At 39.6% G+C, this 15,161-nt stretch overlaps 1 protein-coding gene across 1 annotated transcript in view; it reads left to right on the top strand.

Moving 5' to 3' along the window:
- The first annotated feature begins 274 nt into the window (after nt 1-274).
- Nucleotides 275-15,161, top strand: part of RB1 (RB transcriptional corepressor 1) — a 190,729-nt gene continuing 175,842 nt past the window's right edge. The window contains exons 1-2 of the mRNA XM_004376579.3: nt 275-462; nt 3,737-3,863. Of these exons, the coding sequence (XP_004376636.1) occupies nt 296-462; nt 3,737-3,863 (294 nt within the window). The 5' untranslated portion in view covers nt 275-295. The remainder of the gene's footprint in view (nt 463-3,736; nt 3,864-15,161) is intronic.

The raw sequence follows: 15,161 nt of genomic DNA, 5'->3' as shown, positions 1-15,161 counted from the left end.
CACTTGTCCCGGGCTCCCCCGCCCGCGCGCTGCCAGGCGCCCCGATGCCCGCCAGACGCCTGCTGGCCCGGGAGCCTCGCGGACGTGACGCCGCGGGCGGAAGTGACGTTTTCCCGCGGTTGGACGCGGCGCTCGGTTGCCGGGTGGGGAGGGCTTGTCCGGTTTTTCTCAGGGGACGTTCAAATTATTTTTGTAACGGGAGTCGAGAGAGGACGGGGCGTGCCCCGACGTGTGCGCGCGTCCCCCGCCCCCGCCCTCCTCCACAGCTCTCTAGCTCCTACCCTGTAAGGGCGTCATGCCGCCCAAAACCCCCCGAAGAGCGGCTGCTGCCGCCGCTGCGGCTGCTGCCGCTGCCGCCGCTGCCGCCGCCGCCTCTGTGGAACCCCCGGCGCCGCCGCTGCCGCCCCCTCCCGAGGAGGATCCGGAGCACGACAGTGGCCCCGAGGACCTGCCTCTGGCCAGGTGAGCGAGCAGAGCCGCCGCCGCGGTGCGGACGCAGGAAGGGCGCCCGAGGGGCTTCGGGGCTCGCGCCGCGGCATCTAGGCGGGGGCGCGTCTTTGCCCCGGTCCCCGGTCCGAGGTCCTGGCGGAAGAAGGTCACTTCTTGCCCCCACCACTGCGGAGGGTCTGGAACAGGGTGACAGGGTTCTGGGATCCAGAGCGAGGGCAGGATAGCCGGGAGGGGTCGCGGCTCCAGGTTGACAGGTGTCGGGCGGGTGGGGCTCGGGTCGCTGAGCGAAGTGACAGGTGCAAGATCCGAGGCTGGAGGCGGCGGTCATTTCGAGCTTCCATCAAACGCAAAAAATGACTGACCGGCGTGTGTTGGAGAGGAAGCGAGTCTTGCTCCCGTTGAGATTGGTGGTACTCCGGTGGCTGTTTGGCTTTCTGTTTTGGTCTTCTCCTGCGATGCAAGAGTTCGAAGTGTTTTCCTCTGGGTGTGCACTGCGTCCGAAGCCCCGTCCAGCGAGAGGCAGACCACAAACGCCTTGGACGCTGCTCCAGGAGACGCCATCGAACGTTAGTGCAGGATCCTGGGTGCCAGTTGTCCACAGGGTGCTTTGAGGCCTTGGGAGCTCAAAGCCAGCTGTAGTGACTGTCGGAACAGAACGCTTTAGAGGAAGTGGGCAAAAGTTTTGTGAGGCATTTAGTGTAAGTGCCTAAAAGTTTCTAAACTTCTTTTTTTCCTTTTGGATAAAACTCCTTGCAGGTTAGTCTTCCTCAGCATGTCCTATTATTTCTTCCATTTTGTTTTTTGACTTTACAATCAGGGATCTTGGTGTCCCTTGTTTCTTTGTTTTGTTTGTTTTTGGCGAAAAATTAGTGATGCTCTTGTGCTCACATGGAACTTTTTCCCCCCTAAGTGGAATGTAAATTTAAGCAAGGCCATGTGGATGCAGTAGAATATGACAAGGAGATATTTATTGCATTGCAACATTTATTTTTCTTGATTGTGATGCTTTATGATTAAGTAGCTAAGATCGAAAAGTGCATATTTGTCCTTATTCCTTATTGTCAGCACTGGTCCTCTTTGAGACTCCTTGTATACAGATTCATTACAGGGGAATGGGACTGGTTTTTTTCCCTTACCATTCCTTGTTCCATTCTGGTCCATCCGAAGTCCTGTTTTACCCTCACTGAATTATACAGATCTTCCCACTTCCCAGCCACTAACAGAGTTCAGGCCAAATTGAAAAGATTGAAATGAGCTTTTGGAAATGGCCTGTGGAAGGATATTAAAAATTCATGTATTTATATGAACTGTCTTATGGGTCAACTAAAAATCATACCTACTAGTTTAAAAAAAAAATCCTTGGGTGGTGCAAACAGTTAATGCACTTGACTGCTGATCAGAAGAAAGGTCTGGTGATCTACTTAAAAAAAATCAGCCATTGAAAACCCTATGGAGTACAGGTCTACTCTGACACACATCGCGTCGCCGTGAGTCAGGGAATTGACTTAACGGCAATGGCTTAGTAAAAAACAAAACAAAACAAAACAGGTCTGGTGGATATTTTGGAAGAAGACATCACACTTTAGTTTTTGATTAAACTCTAATGTGCCCAATACTTGAAAACTTCTCTTTGGCAAGAGCAGTAGTATTTACTCTAGAAAATTCAATGTTATCCACATAACCTTGAAAGCATTCTTGATTTTTTTTGTGATAACTAGAAATATTGAAGTTCTGACCATCACCTGGGAAAAGAAGAACTTTGTTTCTTTCATTCTTTTTCCCCCAACGCATTATTTTATATACCTTTAAGTGATGCAGCTATCAAAAATTCTCTTGGAAGTCAAACCCTTGTACTATAAAGCTATACAAAATACAGTCCGCTCTTGATTATTCATACGCACAAAGGGTTTCATTAGCATGGTCAATCAGACTCTACAGATTAACTACTTAGCAAGGGTAGGACCACAGTCTGGCAACCTGAGGCTGAGTAACCTGCTTAGGGATGGATTCAGGGCTCAGCTCTAACTGCATTCCCAGGAAGAGTCCATTTCTACCCTGAGAGTTGAGATCACATTTCTGTTGCATTATCTCTGGCCTAAGTGATGTGGTTGAAGGGAAACTGTCACTAGGAAGGCATATCACCTTGGTTGTTGAGGTTATCGAAAGATAATTGTATTTTTAAAAAAGAGTTGGCAGGATAGAATAGTGGTCAAGAGCATGGATTATGGAGTTAGACTGTTGGGTTCATATCCTGACTTACCCCACATAGTACTGTGTGTGATGTCAGGTGAATGAATGCTTTAACTCCTCTGATTTGGTTTATTCTTCTGTAAAATAAGGACGATAAAGGGTCCTTGCATAATAGGGCTGATGTGGAAATTCAGTGAAATCATGCACCTAAGGACTTTCTACAGGGTCATAGTAAATACAGGTGGTTCCCGACTTACGAAGTTTTTGAGTTACGACGAACCATACTTAGGACTGTCTTTTCTTTTTTTTTTGTACATCGTATCTTTAGTAATACGTACTACATACAGTGTTGCAGCGCGTAATTTGCTGATGTTATCATACTCAGATGTTCACTCATAGATGTTCAAAGATTGGATTTATAAAGATTCTGATAACGAAAACTAAAGAAAAAGAGGTATTCAACTTACGTCTTACGACGGAGTCATCAGAATAGAACCTTGTAAGCCGGGAACTGTCTACTCAAAAAGAAAAGGAATTAACCAACCAGAATATATTGAATGCCTATCTTGGTTAAGAAAGATTAAGGACAAAGGGCTGAAATAAGCATAGCAATAATTTATATCAAGTTAATCATCATGTAAGAAGTGCTACTAGGAAGAGATATTATATGAAACATTAGTAAATGTAGACTACGTTTTGGCAAAGTCACTGACATTGAATTCATTCTGTAATATTATCTATGGACTTTTCTCTTCTTGCTTTTGTCATTATCCCAGTTCCTCCCCACTCCCCAACATCTTCAGCTGTTGTACTTACTTTCCTTCACAAAGTTATTTTACTGTTCTGAAGTATATGTGATTCACCATGCCAGCAAACATTTTTCATTGTGTGGTATCCTTATTTTGGAAAGCCAAGGAATAAGATAAACGTGTTTAAATTCTAAGTGTAATTTTTTTCAAAGGAAAAATAGTATCTTAAAGTACTTAGTGATGCTATCTTTCAGGATAGTGCTATTAATGTGCAAACTATTGAAATAAGTATTTTACTTAATCAGTTTGATTTATAAGTGTATTTTATATATATATTCATTTGGCAGGCTTGAATTTGAAGAAACTGAAGACCCTGATTTTGTTGCATTGTGTCAGAAATTGAAGATACCAGATCATGTCAGAGAAAGAGCTTGGTTAACTTGGGAGAAAGTTTCATCTATGGATGGTGTACTGGTAAGGATTTTCTTAAAAACTTTTTTCTCATTTTAAAAATAATTTTGGGTCAATGTAGAAAATTTGGAAAATAGGAAAACATAAAGAAAATAAAAACTAGTAGTAATTCCATTATTCAGAGGTAATTTGCCTCTGATAACATTAAAAAGAATTATCTCCACATATATCCCCCACCAAAGTATTTTAAAACAAATCTTAGACATCATATCATTTTATCCATAAATGCATCACTATATGTTTCTATGATACAATGACTTTTCAAAAACACAACACCTTATAAAATTATTTTTAGTGTCTTCTAATATTGCTGTCAGTGTTTGAATTTCCTGATTGTCTCAGAATCAGTGTTGTTAGAATTCAGGATCTTTGATACTATTTTGATATATTCCATTTTTTATTTATATGTGTATATTTGTATATGTATAATAATGACAGAAAAAAAATTACCTACTACTTTATTTATACAGGGGAAAAAAACCAGTTGATTCTGATTCATGGCAACCCCATGTGTAAGGGGGGGGTATGAAAGCACTTTGCAGATAACCCATTTAACAATCCATGGAGATAAGAAATACTTATTTTGCAAATTTTCATTTTATGTAAAATGTAGTTTTCATTTCACATGTAAAATCTGTATTTTGAATATAAATGTAAAATATTTTACATGTAAAATATGAAATCTTCATTTTACATGTAAAATGTAAAACATTTACAGATGAAGAAACTGAAATGCAGTGAGGTTAAGTAATTAGACCAAGGTCCCCAGTTAAAAAGATCTCAAATACCGATTTGAGATCATAGATATAGTTATATATAATTTTGATCTTGCTTTTTTGTTTTGTTTTGCTTAAAATGTTAGCATTTTCTTATGTCAGTATATGTTCTTTGATATCATAGTTTCTAGTGGTGGTATAATATTTTGTCCTTTGGATGTATTTTGATTTGTTAACTCATTATTATTGGACATTTGGATTTTTTTCAACTTTTTTATTCTATAAAATAATGTGATAAACATCCTTAATCATAAGAATAATGCCAGGTACAAAGTAAGTCCTTGGGAATTTGTTAAATGAATTAATTAATGAATCTTTGATTATTTTCTTAGAATAAATTCTTACACATTGAATTACTGAGTCAAAAGTTAGGAATATTTATAAGAGTCCTGATAATTATTGCTAAATTGCACACCAGCCAGACACATTTAATGAATTTCCTTTCTGATCAGCATTATATTAAGAGTACATGTCTGTTTGTTTTCACTGATCAGATCAACACAGTAAAATACGTTTATGTATATGCCATAAAAGAACTGTTTAAAACCATGTGAAGAATCTCTAGTAATAAGAAAACAAGCCTCCACAATTTCAAAAATCTGAACATATTCTCAAAGTTCTTTATCTAAGGAAAGAGAGGGCTACTGAAGCATCTGCATACAGATGAGGATGATTTCTTTATTATCCTAAATGAAATTATTTCAGTATTATCATTCCAAAGCATTATGTATCTTTCCACTCATATGGGTACTCCATGTACAAAGCTGTTTTTGTGCATATGCAGTTAAAAGGAGTCATAGTTCCTTCACCTCTCTGTCTTCCTAAAATACTAGAATTTTAGTTTTCAGAAAGGTAGGGAAAGGTAACTTATATAGAATGCAGGTAGTTCCCCATTTATAAGTGGGTTATGTTCCAAATTTGTTTGGAAGTATGATATGGTAATAGGTTTTTAGGCTAGTTCACAGAAAACTTTTTCAGTATTGAAAAATAGCAATAATAGTTTTAATAGTAGAAGCCCTTTTGGGCTTCTGACTTAAATACACGTGAGAAGATGTTACTAGCTACTTTTTAGGAGGGGTGCTATGAGTTGGAATTGACTGGATGGCAACAGGTTTGGTTTAGGTTTTTTGGTGGCACAGTGGTTAAGACCTACAGCTGCTAACCGAAAGGTCAGTGGTTTGAATCCACCAGCCACTGCTTGGAAACCCTATGGGGCAGTTCTACTCTTCTTGAGTTGGAATTGACTGGACAGGTTTTTCTTTTCCGTTGGGTGGGAAAAGCGGTTTCCGATAGGCTGCTAACCCAAAGGTTGGCAGTTCGAACCCATTCAGCAGCTCTGTGGAAGAAAGACCTGGTGAACTCTTCCATTTTTCTCCTCCTGTCTTTGTACTCACCTTCCATGGGAACTGTCACGGGTTAAATTTCATTTCATAATGGGATCATGATGGGAACTAGGAGTTGTGCCGTCATTCCTGGTTGTATGCTGGAGGAAGACAAGAAAGGAAATTCATGTTACCTTTGGGATTATTTGGGATACTTTTCACTGGGGGGTATGACAGAGGAAGATGTTCTGCTGTCCTGTTGTAATTCAACAGATTTTTTCCTTAGAAATACTATTTTCAGTGACAGTTAAGTTTTTGAGGGATGGCCGGAGAATTTGACTTGTATTAGTACAATAATTTCTAAAGGAGAAGGTGATGGAGTGCATGCTGAAAAGGGGATATATATACAGTCGGCCTTCCGAATCCACAGGTTCCACATCTGCGGATTCAACCAACTGCAGATTGAAAATATTCAGAAAAAAAAAGTTCCAAAAGCAAAACTTGAATTTGCTGCACACCAAGCACTACGCTGAATCACAGTGAATGAAGCCATGTGCAGGCATATCCTGCCGTAGCCTTGCGCCATTTCAGCGATCTCAGTCTGTCTCCAGCCCTCGTTGTTTGAGCATCGTTTGCCTCCTGTCTCGTTTCTTCGCTACTTGTGTGCACCCTTTGTTTTTGTGAAAAAATGGCTCTTAAAAAGCAATTACATGGTCAGAGCAATACCTCACAGGCTAAGGTGAGCGGTTGAGGAGAGCGAGAGGAAGCAGTGTCAGGCTAGTAAGGGATGGCTGGCTAGCTCTTTAAAACGCCCCGGCCTCAGGAACTTCACGATCAGGGGAGACTCAGCATCGGCTGATGGCCACGCAGCATCAGCATTCCCAGAAGAGCTGAAGAAACACATAGAAGAGAAAGGCTCCTTTCCAGAGCAGTCAATTGTGATGAAACAACTACATAGCATTTACATTGTCTTAGGTATTTTAAGTAATCTAGAGATGATTTAAAGTATACAAGAGGATGCGCATAGCCTATGTGCAAATACTATGCCATTTTATATAAGGGACTTGAGCATCTGAGGCTTTTGGTATCTGTGGGGTGGAGGGATATTCTGGAACTAATCCAGTGCGGATACTGAGGGACGACTGTAATGACAAAATAAGCCTGTTTCCTATGCAGCTATTCTAGTGGCAATTGGTATCTCTGTTGAAATAAGAATGTGGCAACTTGGGGAACACTTTCTTTTTTAAAATTTCATTATGGCCAAATGTATATAACAAAATTTGCCACTTTTACCATTTTTACAATTTAGGGGCATTCACAATGTTGTGCAACTATCACCACTGTTTCCAAAACTTTTCATTGCCTCAAACAGAAGCTCTGTACCAATTAAGCAATAACTCTCCATTGCGCCTTTCCCCCGGTCCCTGGTAACTTCTAATCTATTTCTGTCTCTGTGAATTTGCCTATGATATTTATCCTTTTGTGTCGGGCTTATTTCACTTAACAAAATGTTTTAAAGGTTCATCCATGTTCTAGCATGTATCAGAACTTCATTCTTTTTTATGGCTGAATCATTATATGTATATACCATAGTTGGTTTATCCATTCATCTGTTGATCCTGCCTGGAGTTTGTTGAGCTTCTTAAATGTGTAGGTTAGTGTTCCCACAGTTAAATGTTAAAGGTGACTTTAATTAACAGCTATATTTGTTTTTAAAATAATTGCTGTCAGTGCAGATGGACACACAGAACCAGAAACTCTCTCCGGTTGACTAGTCCGACTCATGGTGACCCTGTAGGCAGAGTAGAATTTCCCCACAGGGTTTCCAAGGCTGTAATCTTTATGGAGGCAGACTGTTACATCTTTCTCCTGCAAAGCGGCTGGAGGGTTTGAATCACCATCCTTTTGGTTAGCACCCAAACGCTTTTAACCGCTGTGCCACCAGGGCTTCTTAGACACCCAAGTTACTCTACAAAAGCTGTAGATCAAGACCTTGTATTAGATTGTTTTTCTGGCTTTTTAAATTTATTATGAATTGTTTTATGGTGCAGCCTGTGTTCTTTCTTGGCGGACATACCATGTCTAGTGGGTAGAATTCACCATTGAAGCCATGTGCACCTGGAGTTTTCTTTGTGGGAAAGTTTTTAACTTCAAATTTTCTCTAATAGATAAAGAATTACTCTGATTATTTCTTTGTGAGTGCACATCAGTAGTTTATGTCTTTCATGGAATTTGTTCATTTCATCTAAGGTATAGAGTTTGTGGAAAGGAAGTTTTTCACATTTCCCCCTCATCCTTCTAATGTCTGTAGGATATTAGTCATGTCCCCTCTAAAGTAGGTAATTTGCTTGCTCTTTTTTCTTGGTATGTCTGGCTAGAGTTTTATCAATTTTATTGATTTTTTTTCAAAAACCAACTTTTTTTTTTTTTTTGCTGTTTTTATGTTTTCAGTTTTATTGATTTCTGCTATTTTCTTCATTTTTTCTTAATACTTGCTTTGGTTTTCATTTTCTTTGTTTATATTTTTGTAGTTTCTGAAGGTAGAAGATAAGGTCAATCATTTGAGCATTTTCTGCTGTCAACTTTCTGCTAAGCACCATTTTAGCTGCATTCCACACATTTTGATATGCTATATTTTCATTTTTATTCAATTCAAAATATTTTCTAATTTCTCTGGTAGCTCCCTCTCTGAATGGGTTACTTAGAAGTATGTTGTTTAATCCCTGAATGTTTTCTGATTTTCTAGATATTTTTCTGTTGTTGATTTCTTATTTAATTCTATTCTTTTTCTGGTCTTTTCAGCTCTTTTAAATTTGTTGAGTCTTGTTTTATGTCCCAGAAAATGGTCTGTCTTAGTGAATGAATATTCTGAGTATTTGAAAAGAATGTGTATTCTGCTGTTGTTAAGTAGTGCTCTGTAGGTGTTAATTAGGTCAAGTTGGATGATTACATTTCCCAGATCTTCTGTATTCTTCTGCCTACTTGTTTTATTGACTACTGACAGAGGAATGTTGAAGTCTCCACTATGCTTGTGGATTGCCTATCTCCTTTCAGTTCTGTTAGTTTTTGATTAATGTGTTTTGAAGCTCTATCCTTAAGTGCATACATATTTATGCCTTCTTGGTGAATTGACTTCTTTATCATTATGTCATGTTTCTCTTTATCCCAATTATATTTTTTGTTCTGAAGTGTACTATGTCCACGTTTCTTGGATTAGTGTTTATATTGCATATTTTTTCCGTCATTTTACTCTTAACCTATCTATGTATTTATATTCAAACTATTTTGTTTTGTTGTATTATTTTATAGTCAGTATTTTTTAAAACTTTAAGCTGAATTCTTCTTATGAGCTTTTATTGGTTCTCGTTGTCCCTTCCTTGTATGCTGTGCCACAGATGAGCCAGTATTCCTGTTCTTTCTCTCCTTGGAAATTCCTGCCTTTCCTTAGAATTCAGATTATTTGATTGCCCTGAGACCTCAGGTCTCTGGTGGGTTCAAGAAAGATTTTGATTCTGTTATTTATCTGGCTTTCTCTTGTTGTGAGGGTGGGAGCAGCACTCTTTGGCAGCTTTCTGCATTCTAGGAAGAAGTGGAATTATACGTTACCCTCTGCTTTCTGAAAATGTTTACCTGGATAATTCGCTTGTTTAACTTCTCTCTGTAGGACTGATTGACACTCTGTCAGGCCCCTTGTGTTTTAAACCCATCCATTCAGCCTGAAGTTCTCTTTTTTTTGCATTGCCTCTCACATCTGTTCCTTCTTTCTCTGGTCACCAGCAGCGCTGCTGTAACTCTTGCCTTGTACTGTATCAGGTTGTCTTCTGACTAGTCTCCTGTGTTTCCTCCCTCCAATTTATAGAACTGCCTGATCTTTTCAAAATACTAGTTTATACAGTTTGCCCCACCTTTTGCTTTAAAATTTTTTTCAGTGTTACAACCCCCTCACAATCTCCTCCTCTATCTCCCACCCCTCCACCCCCCCGCCCCAGTTATAGACAGAATGAAGTCCAAATTTCTTCTGGTGTTTGGAGTCCTTCATAGTCTGACACTTCAGCTTTTTTACCAGTCTACGTTTTATTTTCACTGATGGCTGCCGATGCTTTGTGCTCTCCTCCCTCAGCATTTATATTTGTGCTAGCTTCCTCTTCTTGGAATACCCTCCCTTATTCCTTTAGCCCACATTCTGCCTTTTTTTAAGACTCAGTTTAAGGTTCTTCTCTATGAAGTGCCTCCTAATCTCTTCAAGTCATGCTGACCTCTCCTTGTTGCATTAGATGATTTACTCTTGATTCCACTCAATTGGAAGAGATGGGTGTGTAGCAGAGTAGTTAAGACCATGGGAGCTGGAGTCAAACTGTGGGTTTGAATTCCAGCCCCACCACTTGACTAAGTTACTTTACCTGTTTTTGCCTCAGTTTCCTCATTTATAAAATGAGAATAATAATAATAATAACTACCTGATAAAATTATAATAGATAATATACATAAAGCATTAAAACAATTTCTGGAACATTATAAGTAGTCAGTGAATATTTACTAATACTGTTTTTTGATAATTTTACTTTTTATCTGTCTATGCTTTGTTTCCAAAATTTATTCATAGATTCCTTATTTTAAATCCTAAGAGTCCTTTAGAGTGTGTCCTGATGACAGTTTTCTATAATTTTCCAGTAGTAATACACCATTTCAAACGGTTAATTTGAATTTAAAGCCTTTTTTTTTTTTTTTTGGTATATGTCTAGTCCAGTGAGTCAGTGTTGAAGCATGTGAGAACTGAACTATGGCTGACTTCTAATCCTTGGGACAGTGTTATTTTTGAAATGACAGTGATGTTGATAAGAGGCAAAATCATCAGCATTTTCACTTACTTTTCTTCTTCTTCCATGTAACTAAATTAAACAAATTCTCTTCAGATGTAGCAACAGTATGAGAATCAGTTGCCCATGGAGGTGGTTACTAAAAAATTAATAACAGCTTTATTGAGACATAATTTAAAGATCATACAATCTAACGTTTTTTAGGATATTCACAAAGTTGTGCAACCATCACCACAATCAATTTTAGAACATTATCACTCCAAAAAAAGAAACTTTGTACCCGTTAGCAGTCACTGCTAATTTCCCTTAAACCTTTCAAGTGCTAGGTAACCACGAACCTATTTTATAAATCTATAGATTTGCCTATTCTGTACATTTTATGTGAATGGAATCATACAGTGTTTATGGTCTTTTGTGATTGGCTTCTTTCACGTAACAATGTTTTCAAGGTTCATCCATGTTGTGGCATATATCAGTACTTCATTCCATTTTATTAATGCTGCTATGAACATTTTTGTATGCATTTTTGTATGGACATATGTTTTCATTTTTCTTGGTTATATATACCTAGGAGTAGAATTGCTAGGTCATATGGTAAATGTATGTTTAACCTTTTGAGGAACTGCCAAACTGTTTTCTAAAGTTGCTGCACCACTTTGCATTCCCATCAGTGATGTATGTAAGTTTCAATTTCTTCACATCCTCACCAGCATCTGTTATTGCCTGTCTTTTTGATCAGAGCCATCCTAGTAATATACTTGTGTTTTTCATTTGTGTTTCTCTGGTGGCTAATAATGTTGACCATCTTTTCATGTGGTTGTTAGACATTATATATGTATATCATTGTAGGAAAAAAAGTCTGTTCACATTCTTTTTGCATTTTTAATTTGGATTATTTTTTTTCTATTATTGAGTTGTAAGAATTCTCTGTGTATTCTGGATTCAAGTTCCTTCTGAGATCTGTATTACTTGTAAACATTTTCTTCCGTTTTGTGGGTTGTGTTTTTACTTTCTTTTTTAAGAAAATTTTTTTAGAAAGCTTCATTTTTAGAAAACACACTGAAGTTCTGATCTTTGCTTCTTGCTCAACTCAATAATTTAGCTGCACTATGAGCATTCCAGTTTGGAGACTGTTATTCCAGAATGGTTACTTCAGCAGCAGTATGAGATTAGATTGGAGAAGGAAAAAGTTTGATTAAGAAACTGTTGTAGGACTTCCGGCAAAATCGCACTCTAGGCAGAAGCACCACACCGTCCCTCCACAGCAAAGATCCGAAAGACTAAGGTGAACAGAGAAAACAACAATCCTAACACCCTAAAACATCAAATGAAGAGATAAAGAACTCAGCCAAGCACCAAATGGAGTGAGAAAACTGACAGAGAACGGAGAGCGAGGAGAGATTCATGCAGAGGTCCCCTACCAGCTAACACAGCACAGATCCGCCATCTTGGACTCCTATCGGAGACCAGCAAACAGGGGGTACAAGAAAGCAGCTTCATGGAGCTTCCAGCAGGAGAAAAAACAACCGGTAATTTGTGATATATGCTTTCCCACCCCCCACCCTTCTTCACCCCCACTCGGCCTCCTCTGCTTCCCGCGGCCACAATCTGTTGTCCGGGAAACACCGGCTGCTTGGATTCCACACACCCGAACGGGCCGGCTCTCTGAGTGCCATTTGTTGGATGCTGGTGATGCTTTTTTCCACTGCTTTTGATTTCTTCCTTACCTCTCACCACCTCCCCGTCCTTTCGCTCAAATGCCTGGCTCTTCGCGCCATCTTTGCTTCTTCCTGAGGGGCTGCAGAGCTCCGGTAATTTGTGATATGCGCTTTCCCACTCTCTACCCTTCTTCACCCACACTCGGCCCCCTCTGCTTCCTGCAGACACAGTCTCTTGTCCGAGAAACACCGGCTGCTTAGATTCCACCAGCCCGCACTAGCTGGCTCTCTGAGTTTGTTGGCTGCTGGTGTTGCTTTTTCTTCTGCTTCTTTTGATTTCTTCCTTACCTCTCACCACCTCCCCCTCCTTTTGCTCAAATACCTAGCTCTGTGCGCCATCTATGCTTCTTCCTGAGGGGCTATGGAGCTCCATTCGAGTGTGGAGCTGCTTCACGGTCTGGGCTGCCGCGCTGGTGGGATCCCGGGGCTTTTGTTGGTTTGTTTGTTTTGAATTGTTTGTTTTCTTTTCCTTTTCTTGAGTTGGGAGCCCTTTTTGGCCAGGCAGTGCTGCGTGGCAAGGAGACTACCCCCTCGGCTTATACAGACGTGCAGAGGGATCCCTGAGGGCATTTCTTTTCTTGTTGTTTTTTTTTTTTCCCCACTGATCTTTTGGGGGCTTTTCTTGTTCTTTTTTTTTTTTAATTTGTTTTGTTGTATTTTCCCTCTTTTTCCCTTTTTGTCTTTCTTCATTACTCAGTTTCTCGTCTCTCTATATCTTCCTTCTCTTTCTGTTCCCTGAATACCTGGCATTGTATACCTCTATGCCTTCCAGCCAGGCTGTACTGCAACACCTGAGAGCGACTTCCCCAGACCTCATAGCTGCACCGTTGGGATCCCTGGGAACTTTGCGGTTCTTTAACCTTTCTGATTTTTATTTATTCATTCTTTTCTTTTCTTCCTCTTCCCCTTTCTGTTTTTTCCATTTCATAATCTCTCATCTCTCCACTCCAACAGCAAGCTCCCCTAGCATTCTTTTTTGTTTGTTTGTGTGTTTTTGGCTCCTGTTCCTCTCTCCTCTCGCATATCCATCTTAGCTCCACAGATAACATCTCCCCACTACATCCTGCCTACCTGAACCATGTGCTTAACATCACACCACCAAGCAGCATGGGCACGGCCTACTGGAACCTCCCCTGCACTGATTACCGGCCTGCCCTGGTGGCTGTAGTAAGTGCCACGAACAACCTGTCCCAGTAACTCCTCTTTAGCTAGACCTGCCCAGCCGTACCATATCTGAGTGACTGACCTGGCCAATTGGAGAAGGAGGCGAAAAGTATTGTGCCCACATACGAGCAAACAACAAAGAATACACAGTCCGCCTGCTCAGACACAGTCAAATTTTTTTTAAAAAAGGGACGAAACAAACAAATCTACAATCAATAAACAAGAAAAATAACTACTGAATGCCCCAAAGACAGCAGACAATATCAAAACATTTACAAAAACAGGACAGGATGCTTCCAGTAGGCGTCCAAAATAAAACACCAGATGACTTTTCAGTGGAAGAAAAGGCACTAAAACTACCTGACAGGGAATTCAAATCTCTGATACTCAGAATTCTCCAAGAGCTGAGGCAAAAAGCTGACAAACATGAGGAAAAAATAGACAAATTCATGGAAAATACAGACAAAAAATTGGAAGAATTCAGGAAAATAATGAAGGAACAAACTGCCAAAATAAATTCACGACTAGAAATTATACAAAGATAACAATTCTAAATCCAGAAGATAAACAACAAGATTTCAGAAATGGACGGTGTCAGAAGGGCTGAGAAGCAGATTCAAAACGGTGGAAGACAGGATCAGTGGAATTGAAGATAAACACTTGGATACAACTCTGTTCAAGGAAAACTCAGAAAAAAGAACAAAGAAAACTGAAGAGACCCTGAGAATTACATGGGATACAATCAAAAGCAAAAATTTCAGAGTGATCAGAGTTCCAGAACGGGGGAGAAAACAGAAAACACAGCAAGGATCACTGAAAAACTGCTGACAGAAAACGTCCCCAGTATCATAAAAGATGAAAAGCTGGCCATCCAAGAAGCTCAACGAAACTCATATAGGATAGACTGCCAAAACAAAATCACCAAGGCATATCATAATCTCACTCGCCAAAACCAAAGACAAACAAAGAATCCTGATATCAGCTTGTGAAACTCAAGAAGTCACATACAGAGGAGAAACAATAAGACTAAACTCAGATTATTCGGCAGAAACCATGCAGGCAAAAAGGCAATGGAATGACATATATAAAATCTTGAAAGAAAAAAAATGCCAGCCAAGAATAATATATCCTGCAAAACTCTCATTCAAATTTGATGGTGAAATAAGGTCATTTCCATATGAACAGAAATTAAGGGAATATGTAAAAGTCAAACCAAACTTACGAGAATTATTAAAGGGAGTTCTTTGATCTGAGGACAAACAGCTTCAGCTCACAGGCAGAATCTAGGACGCAGGATCGTACCAGCCAGATACCAATCAAGGAAATGAACTCTTGAGGACTATCCAAAACCAAAAGAAATACAACAGGGAATCAGACCAGTTAATCAGTAAATGACAACAACATCAAAACAATAAAAGAGGGAATAAACGGCATAGGTATGGAACCTTCTAATGGAGAGGAAGGCAAGGCGATACCAAGTAATGGTAGACTGCTTCATACTTAG

The sequence above is a fragment of the Trichechus manatus genome, unplaced genomic scaffold (assembly GCF_000243295.1).
Source record: "Trichechus manatus latirostris isolate Lorelei unplaced genomic scaffold, TriManLat1.0 scaffold00044, whole genome shotgun sequence".
NCBI lineage: Eukaryota > Metazoa > Chordata > Mammalia > Sirenia > Trichechidae > Trichechus > Trichechus manatus.
This window is presented reverse-complemented; position numbering and strand designations above follow the sequence as displayed.